The following is an 18,571-nucleotide window of genomic DNA, read 5'->3' as shown; positions in this document are numbered from 1 at the left end:
ATGTCTAACCACGGTCTATCTTGCAGCTAGTAAAGTTAGAGCAGACTTTGTTTCAAGCAATCAAGTAATTTGCATAAACCTAAGCAATACACATTGCAAATCAAAGAGACACACACATTAAAAGATATTGCATTCAGTTGTATAAACAATCCAAAAGTAGGTACCATTAGTGGCTGGAAAATAATTGATTAGGCGTCTTGAATGTAACCATTTAGGAAACCAGTTAAAGTGGAACTAAAGTTAGAAAATAAAATTTGCAAACAGGCAGGGTCTCGCAATGTCTCTTCCACCATAAAATACACTTATTGGCCCGTTTGCAATCCCCTTTAGAATGTATGCTGAGCTGTACATTGCAGCTCAGCTTACATTGCCTGTGCCCCAGGAAGACTGCCCTTCTGCACATGAGGGAGTGACGTCATCCAGCATCAGCCAACCAAGATGGCCCAAGACTGGCACCCAAAAGAACCCGGGGTAGAAGATGCCAACAAGGGACTTTTTGGAACCAAGGTAAGTATTTATTACCTTTAGTTCTGCTTTACATTGAGGAATTTACTTCCGCTTTAAAGTATAACTTCACCCAACAGGGGAAGTTCCACTTTTTTGCATCCTCTCTCCCCCCTCCTCTTTAATTATTGGCACGTTGTGGGAAGGGTGGCGGGAGCGGGTACCTGGCTTTGACTGGTACCTGCTCCAGGTCAGATTGCCGCAGCTATCTGAGTGGAAGTTCACCATCCCCTGCATCCTTCTGGGACATCACAGGTCCCATAAGACAGCGGGACCATTCACAAAGCACTGGGCAGTGCAAGCATGCACAGTGGGAGACCGACTGTGATGCTGCAAGGCTCCACTGTTCATTTCCCTTACTTAAGATGCCGACGCCTAGACCCAAAGCCGATTAAAGAATTGGCTCAGGTGAGAACCACGTTGGATCCCTGGAAAAATAAGTGTCCTTATATTAAGTCAGCAGCTACAATATTTGTCCGGTGGAGACTGGTGCTCCTCTCTAAAGAGAGCTGATACGCTTTCTTGCAGAAAGAGCCCCCTCCCACTTACCAATGATCTCTATTACTACACTCCTTACTACTCCTTTGCACCTCTTGGTAAAGACCTGGTCCTTCTGGGTATAGAGGTGCATGCGTTTCTCTTCCAGTGCTTGAACCAAAGAGTGGCCAACCTTCAGACTCGAACAATGTCACATGAGGAGGTGGGAGAAACTAACTCTAAGCTCCATCATATGACAAAACTTACACATGGCCAATTGCTTCCTCCTCCTGTTTTTACAACACCAAACACAAAAACTAAGTTAAACAACCTGCAGAATGAGGGAAATTACGGTAATTCCAACTCTTTTCACCCCCACCCCTTTCCAGGTTGGTCAGTAACTCAAAACACTAGGCGTTAGCTCTCATATCTTATTGCCAATGACCCAGAAAAAGTGAGAACATTTAGAAGTGGTATTCCACATCTACAGGTGGAAAACATTTTATTACATAATCAGTTAACATTTAATTTGCCACAAACCTTCTGTTAAGAGTTGCAGGGGAAGCATATGGGCTCTTCAGGGAAGCAGCTCGTACAGACCTCCTCAGGTGAAGACCTTCATTTCCAATCAAATTAGTGAAGTTTCTCCACTGGGAGCTGCTTGATCTTCTGCTACGAGGGGAAATCCTCCTGGTGGACTTGGGCGTCACCCTCATATTTGGGCTGGCTTCCTCTACCAGCCTGCGACATCTGGGAGTTCTGGGCGTTAGAGATTTTTTATTACTTCCAGGAGTACGAATTTCTCGCTTTGAAACTTTTAGTTGCTTGGGAGAAGCAATTAAATAATTACTTGATTTCTGTCCCGATTTCTTTATCTTCTGCAAAATGAAACACATACAATTTGTAAGCTCACGCCAGCCATTTAATACATATTGTGTAGATATGACAAGTAAAGGCACCTTAGAACACCAAAAGGTAAATGTGTACTCAGGTTGTGGCCAGCAATTCATTTTTTTATGAAAAACTGGTTTCAAAATCACAAATGACTCCTTTCACTACAGAGAAAATGTAGTTCCAAAACATAAATGCAATGGTTCCAGTATTGAAATGATACCTCCAGGTGTAGGAGATCTTGAATTGTGTGCACATGTTTTTATGATATGGAAAAATAGATATGCAAAAAAAAAAAAAAAAAAAAAAAAATTGTTTATACAATGGAAAACAACGAAATATTCTGGTACTTTTAGCGAGAGTTATAAGGAATTAAATAAAAAAAAATATCTGAGCTAGACTTACCAGCAACTCTATTCCCAATAGTCTTCCAGGACATCATATGAGATCTAGGCACCTCCTCTCACAGGAAACACATCACTAAAAACTGACTTTAAAAGGCAGTCCTGCTGCTGGTCAGTTTTAACCACTTGGCGCCCACGCTATAGCCGAACGACAGCTACAGCGGACCCCAAATGCCAGGACGACGTCAATAGACGTCCTCCCCTTCGCGCTCTGCCCGTGCGCCCCTGCGATCACCCGAGTCACCATGTGATCAGCTGTCAGCCAATGACAGCTGATCACATGATGTAAACAAAGGCCGGTAATCAAATCTTTTTTCTCCTCGCGCTGACAGCGTGAGGAGAAAAAAAAGCCCATCACCGGCTTATGTGAAAGTGACATCGGTCCTGAAGAGGAATGAGACAAAAAAAAAAAAAAAAAAAAAAAGCCTAGCAACCTCTTCAACACTGAATCTAAAATATCACAGATAAGGTGGACCCCATTATATTAAAATTCTCAAGAGAGAAAACCAAGGCAAAATGATCTATCTGCAGGAAAAAGCCTAAAGCAATATCAGAAAGTAAAAGCCCAAAGTTAGAGGACTAATTAAAAAATAAATAAAAAACAAACAATTAAAAAAATTAAATAAAAAGCACCATTAATAATAAAAAAGATCTTAATATATTTTCAATTTTCATTGGAAAGGGTACATTAGGAGACCATATATGTTAGTCTGTATATTGATTTTATGTTGTATTAATTGTACTGTTTTGTATAAAAAAAATGAATAAAAGATTTTGGATAATAATAAAAAAGATCAAACTCTAGTAAGTACTTGGGTTTGAGCGGAGTAAAAGTCCCGGCCTTTGAGCGGAGATTCCTTACATATTGCAGGCACACGTCAACTCCGGCTCCATCTGACTACCAGCACTTCAGCCTTTGCTTCTGTTATATCAAATGTAAGTGTTGGATACTTGCACCTGTTCCTATAATTAAAAACAGATAACTTAGAGGCGCTTTTCCCGTTTTCCTTTATTTTATGTATGCTCGAGTTGACTTCACTCTTGGAGAGCAGCCCTGGTTACCTGCAAACACCTGCCTGATGATAACACCTTAATGGCCCGGACTTTTTGAACCCATTTTTATGGACTTTAATATTTAGCACTATTATATCAAATGCTGCTGTCATTGCACCCCTGCATCCATTACCCTTTATGCTGATTATCTTCAATGAACACCCTGAGCGCTGTAATCCTGTGTTATTTATATCTCAATATGCTGTAACAAAGACAATTGGGGAATTAAAAATAAAAAATGTGTTGGAGACAAAAACACAAAAAGCTTATGGAACGAAACAAGGCAAACAGCAATAAAAATATGCAAAGTGCACAAACGCCTACAGTATTAATCAATTAGAAGTTCTCTCAACTGTTCTGACAACAGTGCAAATAATTTGATTGGTTATTTTGTTCTTTGCAGAGCACTAAAAGATTCATAAAAACACTTGTCTTGTGAAAAGTTTGGAGACATTCTGGGAGTAGCCTATAACATTATTTAACAATGATAGAAATGCTTTGTTATGCAGCATAATGAGCTACAAAATTTCAACTACTCTTTTCATACTAGGGAAGATTTTATTTTAGTTTTCATTGTACACAGATAAAGTTTCCAAGACATATCCCATAATCCCACTGCTGGGTTTTGCTTGGCTGCCTTTGGTCCTGAGAGCAATTTGTACGGCGCTTTTATGCGCCTGCTAAAGCATTGCTAGTCTGAACATCTTAAGGGATTATATACTCACAGTCCTTTGTTGAAAAAAAGACTTCAATATACACAACTCAATGAGAATATGACCGATACTATCAAATACCTGAAGGTTAAAAATAACAATGTGGTACAAGAAGAAAAACAAGAGAGGCCTTAAACTGTGGATTTCAAAATATTCAGTGGGTTTAGGGAGCTGCATTCACCACTTTCCACAGCTACAAAGGAACCCGACAATAAATATCAGCATCTTTAAAAGAAGTTGAAAGTAAAGAATTACAGTTCTTCCCCCAACAGCCACACTAAAATGACTTTTGCTGCCCATCCATCTCTGCCCACTGTTACTGTGTTAACAAAACTTCCACATGAAAGCAGGAACTGAAGCAAACCACATCGGTCATAAATAAGAACAAAGTATAAGAGAGATTTTGGAGTGAAATTTAAAAAAGCATTGAAAAGGCAGCTATTTTGAAAGCAGATTGACTCTGAAAATGAAGCCGATCTCAAAAAGTGAAGATTTGCCATCTTTAAGGGAATATCAATGATCGTTATATTTGTCTAAGCAGTACCCCAAAATGTACCTTCTGCCTGGAATTCATCCCCAAAAAACAGCAGTGCACATCCTGTGCCTTCAGCCTCATAGTTGTGCATCTCCAACTATGTGAGATCTAAGGCACTGCTGTCTCGTGAAATATGGAGTGAGATTTTGAAATGTCACAACTATGCAGCTCCCTGTTCTTGTTGAAGAGTTATTTGAATGCATACTTTGTTTTCTGTGGATCTGTTCTTCAAGGGGTGGATCTAGGGGGGGGGGGGGGGGCAACGGGTCAATTTGCCCCCCAGAAAAAAGTGAGCACTGCAGGGTGTGCTGATTCTGATGCCGACCCCATCAGCCATTGCTGACAGGCTCTTTGTAAAGGGACACAGGCAGAGCTGTGGGGGATTTTCACCCATCCCTCTCCTCCTTGAGCCAATGCCTGCTGCCATCGGTTACATTCAGAGCCAATGGCTGGTAAACTAGAACCAAGAGAATTATGGGACATGTAGTACCAGCAGGCCCCAGGATGATTCCCTGAGAGGACTGCAGCCCCTAACATGCCGAGCAGGAGGGGGAAGAGAGGAGAAGAGGGACATGAGGCTGTAGGGTGGAGGGAGCCAGTGATTCTATTAATCGTCCAAGGTAACAATTTACCTCAACTCCACCTGGCTGCAACCCCCGTCCTCCCCTCCACCTGGCTGCAACCCCCCTGTCCTCCCCTCCACCTGGCTGCAACCCCCCTGTCCTCCCCTCCACCTGGCTGCAACCCCCCTGTCCTCCCCTCCACCTGGCTGCTCCCACACAGTAATAATTGAAATAAAGCGCTTCAATCATTGTGACACCATATTAACCATGGTGCTGTGAGGATTGAAGCGCCAACACCAGCCACTGCCCCTACAAAATTGCCTGCAGAAATTTTGTCAGTGCCCCTCCCTAGATTAGACTCTGGATCCGCCCGTCTTCCTCTACCTCTCTCCTGCTGCTTGGTTATTCTGTCACCAAGCATCAGAATACGAGTTATCAGTAAGGCAGATTTGACAAGGCAAAGCCCCATCTCTTTACCAAGATGGCCACCTCCACACAGAGACAAAGTGCAGAATAAAGCATGGTAAAAATGGTAATGGGGAAAGATTAAATGCACTAAGCCCATAGACAATACTGGTGACTAGTCCTTTTCAATCTGCTTGCCATTTTTGGGTAGAGCTTCCGCATTTCAAGTCATCTTAAAGGACTTAAGGGAAACCTGTATGGAGGCTTCTATTGCCGACTTTTCCTTCTGAAAATGCTAGTTGTATGGCTGATCTTCTGATCCAATGGCTTCAGTGACATAGACCTGGGACAAGCAAGATCAGTAATTATGACGGACTATCAACTCAGAATTATAAAGACCTTCATTACTTGGCTGAAGGCCCAAGTGGCTTAAAAAAGTACAACATTTTTCATTTTAAACAGAGTAGAGGCGGGATATTTGGGCTTCTATTGCTGTAGGATTCCCTCTGGGTAAGTTGTCTCTCCCCCACTTTCTGCATGGACAGAAAATTATGGGAAATCTCTCCAAACACGGACACAGATTGTAGCAAAAAAACTAAATCTTGCTCTGCTAACTGGGGAGTGGTCAGAATGCCTGCCATGTTATTGTTGCTGTCTGTTTCCTTGTCCATGAAGTTTCCAAACAGTTTCTTGCAGGCGGCGGCTTCTTGTTAAAATCTTCCCATCAGTAGCTCCTTAGCAGTGCCGCCCTGTCCAACATTCACAAAACTCGCATTACTATCCTTTCACAATGCATTGCCTTCTGTAAATAGAAAACCAGTTGAGTGACAGATGGGATCTCCACTGCCCAGTCACAGAACACATTGCATTGTGGAAGAATAAAAAGAAAAGGGGTCAGGCAAGTGGTGGACTAGCAGCGGTAGCTGTCAACTTTCACAGCACAAGAAGACAGCCGCTCAGGGCAATAACTGAAGGGTATGAAGTAGGGGTGCACCAAATGTTTTTGTTTTGGTGCCGAAACCGAAAATGAATATGGTTGGAGTTACCGTAAGCTTCACCGAGTGGGCTCACTGTTTCTAACAGCATGTCAAACAAGTCCTGCACTCTTATGCCGCGTACACACGATCATTTTTCAGCATGTCCAAAAAACAAAGTTTTCCCAACTTCAACATTAAAACGACGTTGCCTACACACCATCGTTTTTAAAAAATTATCTAGCAAAGCGCGGTGACGTACAACGGCACTATAAAGGGTAAGTTCCATTCGCCTTTGGGCTGCTTTAGCTGATTCCGTGTTAGTAAAAGACGATTCGCGCTTTTCTGTCTGTTACAGCGTGATGAATGTGCTTACTCCATTATGAACGGTAGTTTTATCAGAACGAGCGCTCCCGTCTCATAACTTGCTTCTGAGCATGCGCGGGTTTTTAACGTCGTTTTAGCCCACACACACGATCATTTTTTTTACAACCCAAAAAACGACATAGTTTAAAAAAAACGTTAAAAAATGCAGCATGTTCGAATTTTTTTTTGTCGTTTTTCAGAACCTGGAAAATTATGTTAAGCCCACACACGATCATTTTAAATGACGTTTTTGAAAAACTATGTTTTTTTCATGCCGAAAAATGATCGTGTGTACGCGGCATTAGCCCCCAGGCGCTGCACACCGATAATACCGACAAGCCGCTGCTTAAAGCAGATCTCCGCCGGAAAAAAAAAAAAAATATTAAAAGCCAGCAGCTACAAACACTGCAGCTGCTGACTTTTAATATTAGGGCACTTACCTGTCCTGGAGTCCAGCCGCGTCGGCGGCAGAGGACAAGCGATCGCTCGTCACTCTGCTGCTCCCACCGTCATCCTCGGTGAGGGGAGTCAGGAAGTGAAGCACTCCGGCTTCACTGCCCGATTGCCTACGGCGCATGTGCGAGTCGCGCAGCGCCGTCCTCACTGGTTTTCAGCCGCCTTCTATTCAGCTGAGCACTGTGTACGGCGCTAGATTTTTCCCCTGAGCTTCCCGGTCATTTCAGAAGATTTCGTTGAGGAGGGAGGAGAGGACTGGGGCACTCCAAAACGAAAACCCGTCCTGGGCAGCCCCCCGCCCCAATTTTCAGGAAGTTTTTTCTTTCGGCAATGTGCCGAAAACTTCATTTTCGGACGATACGTTTTGGCAGCCGAAATTTCGGTGGATCCCTAGTATGAAGAAAATATAGCAAATAAAAGATATTGTGCAGGTAGTGGGATACACATCACTACATATAACTAATATGCTTGGTGCGGTATCCCGAAAAACACTAATCTTTAACTTTTTAAAAATCATGTAGTTCCTAATGATCTTGCTTATAAAATACTATTTTTATTAATATAAAAAGAAAAAAAAAAATATGTCCACAAACAGTGGATATAAGGAAAATAACCATTCAGGTTCAGATAACCCCCAGACAAAGAAAACAAGGTTTCCTAGACAGATGCGTTTTTTTCCCTGTAATATTATGCATGATTTGTATGCAATCATCTTTTGTATAAAATGCAGCATGGCTACCACTTATGAATGAGTCTGAAACCTTTAGAATTTTTAACTGGCGAGCACTACAAAGGCGATAAGCATATTCTTACTGTACTCGAGACAAGCAGGCAGACATGCTTATCTTTGCTTGCGTTTCAAGCTCCTTCGGGTTCTGTAAGATATGTTGGAGAGGAAAGATTTCTACAAATAGGTTATCAAAATAACGGACACATTCCATGAATACTTTATATTTTCCCGCCCAAGTTTTCAGTGAGAGCAATCTGCTAGGCGGCAAGTTTCTAAAGCAATTGTCAAAAAAAAAAAAGGGGAAATTATTTGTTAGAGAATGTTGTATTTTAATGGCCTGGTTCCCGAACTAGGTCATTTCCTGCTACCTATAGGACTCATGTAGAGAGAGAGAGAGATTTGTAAAGCGCAACACATGCAAACTGAATCGCCTCTGGGCGCTGTATCCATTTCATGGATAAGGAACCCCTTGACCTCAGAAGAGATGGGTTTTAATCTTTCTCCTGAAGGCCAAGTGGTCCGACTCCAGTCGGATGGTGGTTGGTAGTGCATTCCACAGGCGAGGTCCCTGGACTGCAAATCTTCGATCTCCTTTGGACTTGTATCTGGCCTTGGGTATCTGGAGGAGGTTTTGATTGGTGGATCGCAGAATGTGATTGGGGTTATGGGCTTTTATTTTTTCGCATAGATATTGGGGGGCGTTGCCTTGAATACACTTATGTATTAGGCAGAGTGCCTTGAAAGTGATTCTGTCTTTTACCGGCAACCAATGAAGGGATCTCAGTGAAGGTGAGATTGATTCCCATGGTTTTTTCCCAGTCACTAGTCGAGCGGCCGTATTTTGAACGACTTGCAGACGAGTGATTTGGTATTTGGGGAGTCCTAGATAGAGGGCATTTGCGTAGTCGAGTCTGGAATTGATGATTGTTCCCACCACGACTGCAATGTCCTCTTTCGGGATAAAGGGCGTGAGTCTGCGTAGTAGGCGCAGCAGATGGTGGGATCCGCTGACTACTGACCCTATTTGTGCATCCATTGTCATGTAGGTATCGAAAATGACTCCGAGACTTTTGACTTTGGTGCTAGGGGTGATAGTTTTACCCAGAATGGGTGGGGGAGTCCATGTTGACGCGGGGTGATTTTTCCGGTTAGCGTGAAACAGGAGAAGTTCTGTTTTCGAACCATTGAGTTTAAGATAACCGTTTGTCATCCAGTTATCTATTAGAGTGAGGCATTTCTCTAGTCCAAGAGAATGATCCTTTTTGTTGCAGATGCGGAAATACAGTTGTGTGTCGTCTGCATAGGAGTGGTAAAGTAACTTCTGGTTACTGATAATTTCAAAGAGAGGGCGAAGATAGATATTAAACAATACGGGCGATAAGGGAGATCCCTGGGGTCTTTCAGAAGTGAAAGACCCCAGTTTCACCAAGAAGGAGGAGAACCAGGGTAAAAACACATTCAGCGACTCCGGCTACTTCAGCTAGCCTAGCCAGTAGTAGTCCGTGGTCTACAGTGTCAAAAGCCGCGCTTAGGTCCAGCAGTATCAGGAGACAAGATTCTCCTTCGTCTGCGGCCTCTAGAGCGTCATCCCATATTTTAAGCAGCGCCGTTTCTGTTCCGTGACCCGGACGGAAGCCTGATTGAAACGGATCGAGTAATGTACATGGGCATCAGATTCAAAAGCAAGCATACTGTATCCGACTTAGTTGCTTTAACTTTCTTGGGAGTGCAGTTTGCTTAGGGAGTTGCTATTAAGTTTACATTGACTTTACTGGAGAAGAAGAGCAATTCGGGGCCAATTCATGCTGCCTTGCACTGAAATGTATGGAAAATGCATCTACATTTCCAACCATGTTAGTTGTGCTCTGGCATCCATTGACATACGCTTTGACGTCTGTTGACATTCATGTGCACCGTTATGGAGTAAATAAGACACATTGGAAATGGTCTGCTGACATTTCCCCATGGAAATCAAGTAAGGTTTGAAACAGGTACCCCAAAAAAGCTTGCAGATCAGATTAATCTGTAAACGTATTGGCAATTCAAAAAGTGTTGAAGTCAGCAATACAGATAGTAAGGCAGCATTTTCAGAAAGTAATGGCAACCACCAGGGTTTCCTTTAATATGGCCGCCACCTGACCTTCAGCAGCTACTTAGCATATCCACCTCTCACAAGTACGTCATTAACCGGTTAACGACTGGCTCACGCTGATATACGTCGGCAGAATGGCACGGCACTTTGAATTTCCCATCGTGCGCACCCCGCCGCGAGCTCCGTGCCCGCAGACTCGATGTCCGCCGGTGTCCTGCGATCGAGTCACAGAGCTGCAGAATGGGGAGAGGCAAGTGTAAACAAGCATCTCCCCGTTCAGCCTAGTGACACTGATCGTCTGCTCCCTCATCGGGTCAGCGATCAGTGGCGTGACTACAAGTGACACTGTAGTGTAGCGTCACTCGTGTCCACGCCCCCTAACAGTTAGAATCACTCCCTAGGACACACTTAACCCCCCCTTCACTGCCAGTCACATTTATACAATAATTAGTGCATTTTTATAGCACTGATCACTGTATAAATGTGAATGGTCCCAAAATAGCGTCAAAAGTGTCCGATATGTTAGCCATAATGTTTCAGTCATGACAGAAATCGCCGCCATTAATAGTAAAAAAAAAAAAATATATATACGCTCTATTTTTGTTTATAGCGCAAAAATTAAAACCCGCACAGGTGATCAAATACCACCAAAAGAAAGCTCTATTTGCAAAAAAAGAAAAAAAAAAAAAAAGAAGAAAAGGGGGGACTACAATTTTGTTTGGGAGCCACATCGCATTAACGCGCAATTGTCAGTTAAAGCAACAGTGCCAAATCACAAAAAGTGGCCCGCCATTTGGCAGCCTAATGGTCCGGGGGTTAAGTGGTTAAAGAAAACTTGTAAAGAAAGAAACATGGGCTCTGCCTCCTTTTGAAAATGACTTTCTCTGCCATCAATAACTTCCAGGTCACCGTCAGAGAACAAAGCATACAGACATTAGGAAATTCAGGAGGTGGTCATATCTTCTAGTGCGTCACAAAGGAATAAAATCATTGTAAAAGAAAGAAAGCCAAGGAACTTGTATTTTCAGAGGGGAAGATCAACAACTGAAGCTTCCATACTTCCTCACCGCAGGTTTGTAAATAATTGAGAGGTGTGCCATTAGCGGACATCTTTTTCTGTTGCTTTGAGGATTTCTATAAATCCACAAGGTCTATTGGATTTTTTTTGTTATTTATATTTTTAAATAAGACAGTTAACAATGCATACATTTATAGCAGTTAGACGCGACTAAACTTCTAACAGAAGACTGGACGTCCGGTCTTGCTCTGAAGTGGGAGAGAGCAATGCATTTTTGTAGGACGGGGAAAGTGAAATGACATTTCTCAGCCCAACGGTTATTCTGATCCGTTACCCAAAGCTTGCTTGCTCCCCCCCCCCCCCCCATGTCAGTTCTCACTCAATAACAAACTAATTTTACTGCTACTCATAAGAGAAAACCGGAAGACATAAAATGTTTGAGGTATCCATAGATAATTAGTATTCTTTGATGCCTGCAATTGTGATCGGACCAGACAATTTAGATGTCTGCAGGGATGCTCAGAGCAAAATGTAGGCTTCAAGGACCTCCACTGAGCAGCAATACAAACAGTCAGATAAGAAGTTCTGAAAATTAGATCACGTGTCTGGCGCACACATGAACACAAAATGCATACTTGCACGTTTTCCTGAAAATAAGCCTGGGTCTTATATTAACCACTTGTTCACCGGGCCTATTTTGGCACTTCTCTCCTTCATGTAAAAATCTATTTTTTTTTGCTAGAAAAAAAAATCAGAACCCCCAAACATTATATATATATTTTTTTAGCAGACACCCTAGGGAATAAAATGGCGGTCATTGCAACTTTTTTTTCCCCTCGCACGGTATTTGCGTAATCATTTTTCAAACGCCTTTTTTTTTTTAGGGAATTAAAAAACAAAACAGTAAAGTTAGCCCAATTTTTTTTTGTATAATGTGAAAGACGATGTTATGCCGAGTAAATAGATACCTAACATGTCACGCTTTAAAATTGCGCAGACTCATGGAATGGCGCCAAACTTCGGTACTTAAAAATCTCCATAGGCGACGCTTTAATTTTTTTTTACAGGTTACTATTTTCAAGTTACAGAGGAGGTCTAGTGCTAGAATTGTTGCACAAGCTCCAACGCACGCGATGATACCTCACATGTGGGGTTCGAACGATGTTTACAGATATGGGGGGGGGGGACTTGAATGCGTGTTCGCTTCTGCACGCGAGCTACCGGGACAGGGGCGTATAAAAAAAATGTATTTTATTTTTATTTTACTTCATCTTTTTACACTTTTTTTTTTGATCACTTTTATTCCTATTACAAGGAATGTAATCATCCCTTGTAATAGGAATCAGTGTGACAGGTCCTCTTTATGGAGAGATGTGGGGTCAATAAGACCCCACATCTCTCCTCCAGGCTTACAAGCATGAAATCGGTGAAAACGAATTCACTGATCACATGTCGACAGCCGCGATTGCGGCTTTGTTTATTTCTGGGTCATAACGTCGCGCCCGGGCCTCAGACGGTCATAGAGATGACTGGTGACCATCTATCTATCTACCGTATATATCATTTTCACTCAGTTTAGGCCGATACGTATTCGCCTACTTTTTTTTTTACACCAAAAAAAAAAAAAGCAATAAGCGTTTGTTAATCGGTTTGCGCAAGTTATAGCGTCTACAAAATAGGGGGTAGTTTTATGGCATTTTTTTTTTTTTACTAGTAATGGCGGCGATCAGCGATTTTTATTGCGACTGCGACATTATGGCGGTAATATCAGACACTTTTGACACGTTTTTGGGACCATTGTCATTTTTACAGAAATCAGTGCTATAAAAATGCACTGATTACTGTGAAAATGACTCTGGCAGTGAAGGGGTTAACCACTAGGTGGCGCTGAAGGGGTTAAGTGTGCCTAGGGATGTGTTCTAACTGTAGGGGGGATGGGCTGTGTGTGACATGACACTGATCACAGCTTCCGATTACAGGAAGCTGTGTACACTGTCCTGTCACTATGAAGAGTGGGGAAATGCTTGTTTACATAGGTATTTCCCCCTTCTTCCTCACTGTGACACGACCGGCGCGAGCGCCCACAATGCCGGCTTCTTAAAGGGGACGTATATATATATATATATATATATATATATATATATATATATATATATATATATATATATATATATATATATATATATATATATATATATATATATATATATATATATATATATACATATACACATATACACGTCCTTCTGCCTGTCCATGCCGTGCTGTCGATGTATATAGTCATGTGCTGGTCGGCAAGCAGTTAAAGGCCTAAAATTAATGTCTGCAAGGTAGACAGAATAGTGTAATGATTCTGTTAAAAAACAAGTAAATACCTATGTCTATATCACCTCCGGCGTTCTAGTTTCTATTCTCTCATTCACTTCCTGGTTTGCTGCGCTCGTTCATGTAAGAACTACATTTCCCAGTATGCATTGCGGCACGCCCAGTAATTCACACCTCCTTGAAGTCTCTAACACGTAGAGAGCGTCCTGCCACACAGATGTAGTTCCCAGGAGGGGGTGGGCACGTTACTGACCACCGCAGTAAAGCCTCCCTTCACGGTGGTCAGTAAAAAAAAAAATCAGACAAGCAGGAAGTGAACAGAACAGAGAAGAAATAGAGCAACTTCTGAGCAAAAACGAACAATGAGGAAGTGAAAAGAGGAATGTCTGTAGGTAAAGGATGCTTATTATGAAAAAAAAAAAAATTCCTTTACAATCCCTTTAAAGAAGCCAACATGTATTTCCTTTACATATGTCCAGTGAGACAACCCACCATGATGTGGTTGGCCCATAGGAATTAGTTGGTGGGGGGTGAATGTGTTGGTGCTCTGCCTGGCAGAACGACCGGGCATTCCACAAAAAGGAAGGGGTTTGTTTTCTGTGGTAAATGCACAAAAGCAACAAGGAAGCAACAAAAATAAAAAATGAACTTGTTCATCATTAGCGAATGACAAAATCTCCTTTTTTTTGGAAAAGCAGAAATTTGTTGAGTAAAACCAAGAAGTCATCTATTATGTAACAAATTCATGATTTTACCAATGCCAAAGCTCAGAGAGAAACTATTACAGCAAAATCAAAAGGAAACGGCAGCAAAGAAATGAGAATATCTGCAGAAGACAGTGGCATGAAAGACAACTGAATACAAGGAATAAGCCATTTGTAGAAATCATTGTAGAATAGAATCCCTTATTACGCACATGGTTCTCATTAATATTGCCTGGAATGTTGAGAACAGTTACACATCTGTTTCCTCTTTCCCAGTACAGGCGGCTGAAGTTCAGCTCATGGCACTCCTCTTACTCCGATCCAAAGAATGAAATCCCACAAATCCCTTCCCAAACACCAACCTCCACATTCAGTAAAAAGGTGTCTGGATTTGAGCTGAAGCCACCTCAGAAATGTCTGCTAACAAATGCATTTTAGCACCAACTCTCAGAAGGGAACAGTAACAGTTAAAAAAAAATTGGATCCTCACTGCATCTAAGAACTGCAAACCAAAAACGCAATCTAATAAATTTTTAATATTCAAATCAAACACATTCAAAAACACCTCCCTTTTTGGCCATGTCCATCTTGAAGAAGGGCAAAATGTAGCATTTACTGGAATCCATCTGCCCTTAGATCAAGCGTGCATGGAGTGTGCGCAGCTGAAAAAAACCTCTCCTGAAGACTTCTGTGATGTTTGATATCATTTGCCTAGGCAAGAAACCAAGCAGTAACTGAAGAAGATTGCAGGAGATTTTTTTTTTTACCTTACTACATAGAATGCATGAAGGTAAAGAAAAAAAAAAAACCTTCAGCCTCTTAGAACCACTTTATTGCATTTGGCTAGCAAACCTTTTCTAGTATGATTCTACATAGAAAATTCCCCTGCTCACAGATGGTGTATTTGTCAATTCTGATGCCTAGTACACACAATCTTTTTTTTTTTTTTAAGTGTATTTTGTGCGTGTACTCGAGAGAGGAGCCGGACTGCAGGAGTTGGGAGTAGGCAGGCCTCCCCCAGAGGCAATTTGCCACCTTTCTCCATGCCCCGGGTGGCAATGGCGGGTGTGTGAGGGGGTCCTCCCACACAGCCCGCCCTACCTGCTCTGCTTTGAAGCCCAACGGGGCAGAGGGACTCCCTATAAGGGAGTGAGAGGATCTAGCCCGCTCAACCAGCCCCGTTAGTCCTTCGCCTCTCTTTTTAAAGACCGCGTGGTCAAAGTGCGTGCATGTTACCCCAATTTCGAGTGCGTGTAAGTATGGTGGTTTTTGTGGGAGGGGGGTGGGCGTACTAAGCGCAGGCTTACCTCGCATAGCACACCCACCGGGAGCCGGGCTGAGACCACCAAACTCAATTCACATGTAGCCGAGACCGGGATCCCAACCCCTAGCTGCAGAGGTGAATGGCTTGTCAGCGCAGTGCCAATCGCGTTGAGCCACCGCAGCTCCTTTACACACAATCTTTTTTTCCCCCATCGGGAAAACTGCAGTGTTTTCCTTTGGCCTGGAAAACCGGCAGTGTGTATGCTCCTTAGCAGTTTTCCCCAACAGGAAAACTGCGGTTTAAAGAATGAGAACATATTCTCTTTTTCTCTCGCTGCGAATCGTGGCAGGTTTTTCCCAGCAGTTTTCCTATGGGAAACACTGCGAGGGAGCATACACACGGCCGGTTTTCCCGTCGGGAAAACCGGCCGTGTGTACAGGGAAAAAGGAACTGAGCCAGTTCTCCCCTCAGTTTTCCCGGCGGCCTTTGACTGACTTGTGAAAACCGATCGTGTGTACTAAACCCAAGAGATCCCAACAACTCCTCACTCTATACTAAACTAAAAAAAAAAAATGGTTCAGATGAGAAAACACAATAACTCACAATGCGTACCTGTGACACAGATCCAAACACGTTCTTTGCTGTAACGGTCATGGATTTCAGAGGACGCTGTTTCTCTTTGATGCCCACTCTGTCCCAATCAGGCACGGCATTTATGTTCATTTCCACTGGCTTCAGAGGCATCCTCTTCCTCAAGGACATTCGCAGGGAGTTGAGGGAGCTCGATGACGGCATCTTTCTGAATTTATCAGGCCGAGGACTGTCTTGCTCGTCAATATTTTCCAGAACATTGCGACTCCTCCAGCCAACATTTTGCAAGATTGATGACATTTTTCTATGAATATTTGGAAACCCTGTGATAAACAAAACGAGAAGTAGATACAAAGATGCAACACACAACATGGTATGCAGAATAAAATGTATTGTCTATAATAAGGGAAGCCATCTACAAGAACAAGTTCTAGTGGTATTTAGATAAATATTATGTGTCCGTTTTCTACAGAATACTCTAGAGCAGGGGGTCTCCAAATTTTTTAAAAAAGGGCCAGTTTATTGTCCTTCAGACTTTAGGGGGACTGTGGCCAGCAGGAGTGGAAATTTTGCAGGCATCAGTAGGAGTAAAGATGGTCCCATCTGTATTAGGGATCGACCGATAGTGTTTTTTTTGGTGCCGATCCGATACCAATATTTCGGCCACCTCGCCTTCCGATATTTTGTGCATTTAATTTTTTTGTTCATCTATTGTTGTCATAGGGAGTTCTTTGGACCATCTGGGTGTGTGCCCCTGGATGGGGGTTTCTCTGGTAAGCTGGGGGGGGGGGGGGATGGATGGGCTGGGAGAACCTTGAACCATGACACATGATTTGTTACTTTCCTATTTAAGTTAAATATTTGATTGCTGATATTCCGTTTATGTCGGGGTTTAACAAATTTGCTTGGAATCTAGGAGCCAGCTAAAAAGGTTAGGAGCCAGAAAACGCGCACCGTCAAGCTCGCACGCAGGAGCGAACACATACGTGAGTAGCGCCCGCATATGTAAACAGTATTCAAACCACACATGTGAGGTCTCGTTAGAGAGAGCAATAATTCTAGCTCTAGACCTCCTCTGTAGCTCAAAACATGCAACCTGTAGAATTTTTTAAACGTCGCCTATGGAGATTTTAAAGGGTAAACGTTTGTCGGCATTCCACGAGCGGACGCAATTTTGAAGCCCGACATGTTGGGTATCAATTTACTCGGCGTAACATTATCTTTCACAATATAAAAAAAAAAAATTGGGATAACTTTACTGTTGTCTTTTTTGTTAATAAAAAAAATATATATATATATTTTTTTTCCCCAAAAAAGTGCGCTTGGAAGACCGCTGCGCAAATACGGTGTGACAGAAAGTATTGCAACGATCCCCATTTTATTCTCTAGGGCAGGGATATGCAATTAGCGGACCTCCAGCTGTTGCAAAACTACAAGTCCCATTATGCCTCCGCCTCTGGGTGTCATGCTTGTGGCTGTCAGAGTCTTGCTATGCCTCATGGGACTTGTAGTTCTGCAACAGCTGGAGGTCCGCTAATTGTATATCCCTGTTCTAGGGTGTGTAAAAAAAAAAAGTAAATAAATTATATATTATATAAATAAAATGTTTGGGGGTTCTAATTAGAGGAAAGGAGATGGCAGTGAAAAAAAAAACACATTAGAACTGCTGTTTTACTTGTAATGCCAACGGCTACCACCAGATGGCGCCAGGTCACAGAAGGAAGCTTGGGCCTTCAAAAGGCCGCAAAGCCACGACCTCAATTACCGGCCGTTGCGGGCCAGCGACGGCCGGTAATTGAGGCCGCGGCTTTGCGGCCTCAATTACCGGCGGGCGCCAGGTCACAATTTCCTTTCGCAATTGTGACCGAGCGCCTGGATTTGGTTGAGCCCTGGTTTATGTATTTTATTTATCATTATTAGAGCCACTTGTAAATACTGATAACCATTTAATCCCCTGAAGATGCCATAGATGGCGAAACATGTAGGGACGCGATATTCATCAGTGATTACTTCATGTATATGGATACCTTGGCCAGTACATACGTCTGTTCATTTACTCTGCTCATTTTTATGTATCGTACATTCTGTCTTGTATTGTATTTTGTAATAAAATTGAAACCTTTTTAAAGTAAAACTGTATTTTTTCCTCTATACTTGGGCACCATTATAATCCCCAAATAAATCCCTTTCCATCAACTCAATTTCTTACTGCGTACCTCCTTGAGTCTCTGGACCATATCCTTTTTCACCTCTGGCCCTTCAGTTTGTTTGAAACGAGCCATGTACATTAGTTGTAGTCATGTGCACTGCTCTTTACACACTACACATCCAAGCTGGTCTTTCTAGGGACTATGGGGAGCAAGTAGGAGATGGTGGCTATGTTCTTATATACAGTGGGACCATGAAGACCAGGGATCCTCAAACTACGGCCCTCCAGCTGTTGTAGAACTACATATCCATGTGGCATTGTAAAACTCTGACATTCACAGACATGATTAGGCATGAT

General features: G+C 42.6%; 1 protein-coding gene across 1 annotated transcript in view; it reads right to left on the bottom strand.

Annotated features, from left to right (window-relative positions):
- PIMREG (PICALM interacting mitotic regulator) overlaps positions 1-18,571 on the bottom strand; it is a 34,307-nt gene that overhangs the window by 9,757 nt on the left and 5,979 nt on the right. Inside the window, exons 2-3 of the mRNA XM_040338475.1 lie at positions 16,087-16,388; positions 1,522-1,859 (exon numbers count right to left, since the gene is read on the bottom strand). Coding sequence (XP_040194409.1) covers positions 1,522-1,859; positions 16,087-16,365 — 617 coding nt within the window. The 5' untranslated portion in view covers positions 16,366-16,388. The remainder of the gene's footprint in view (positions 1-1,521; positions 1,860-16,086; positions 16,389-18,571) is intronic.

The sequence above is a fragment of the Rana temporaria genome, chromosome 2 (assembly GCF_905171775.1).
Source record: "Rana temporaria chromosome 2, aRanTem1.1, whole genome shotgun sequence".
Taxonomy (NCBI): Eukaryota; Metazoa; Chordata; class Amphibia; order Anura; family Ranidae; genus Rana; species Rana temporaria.
This window is presented reverse-complemented; position numbering and strand designations above follow the sequence as displayed.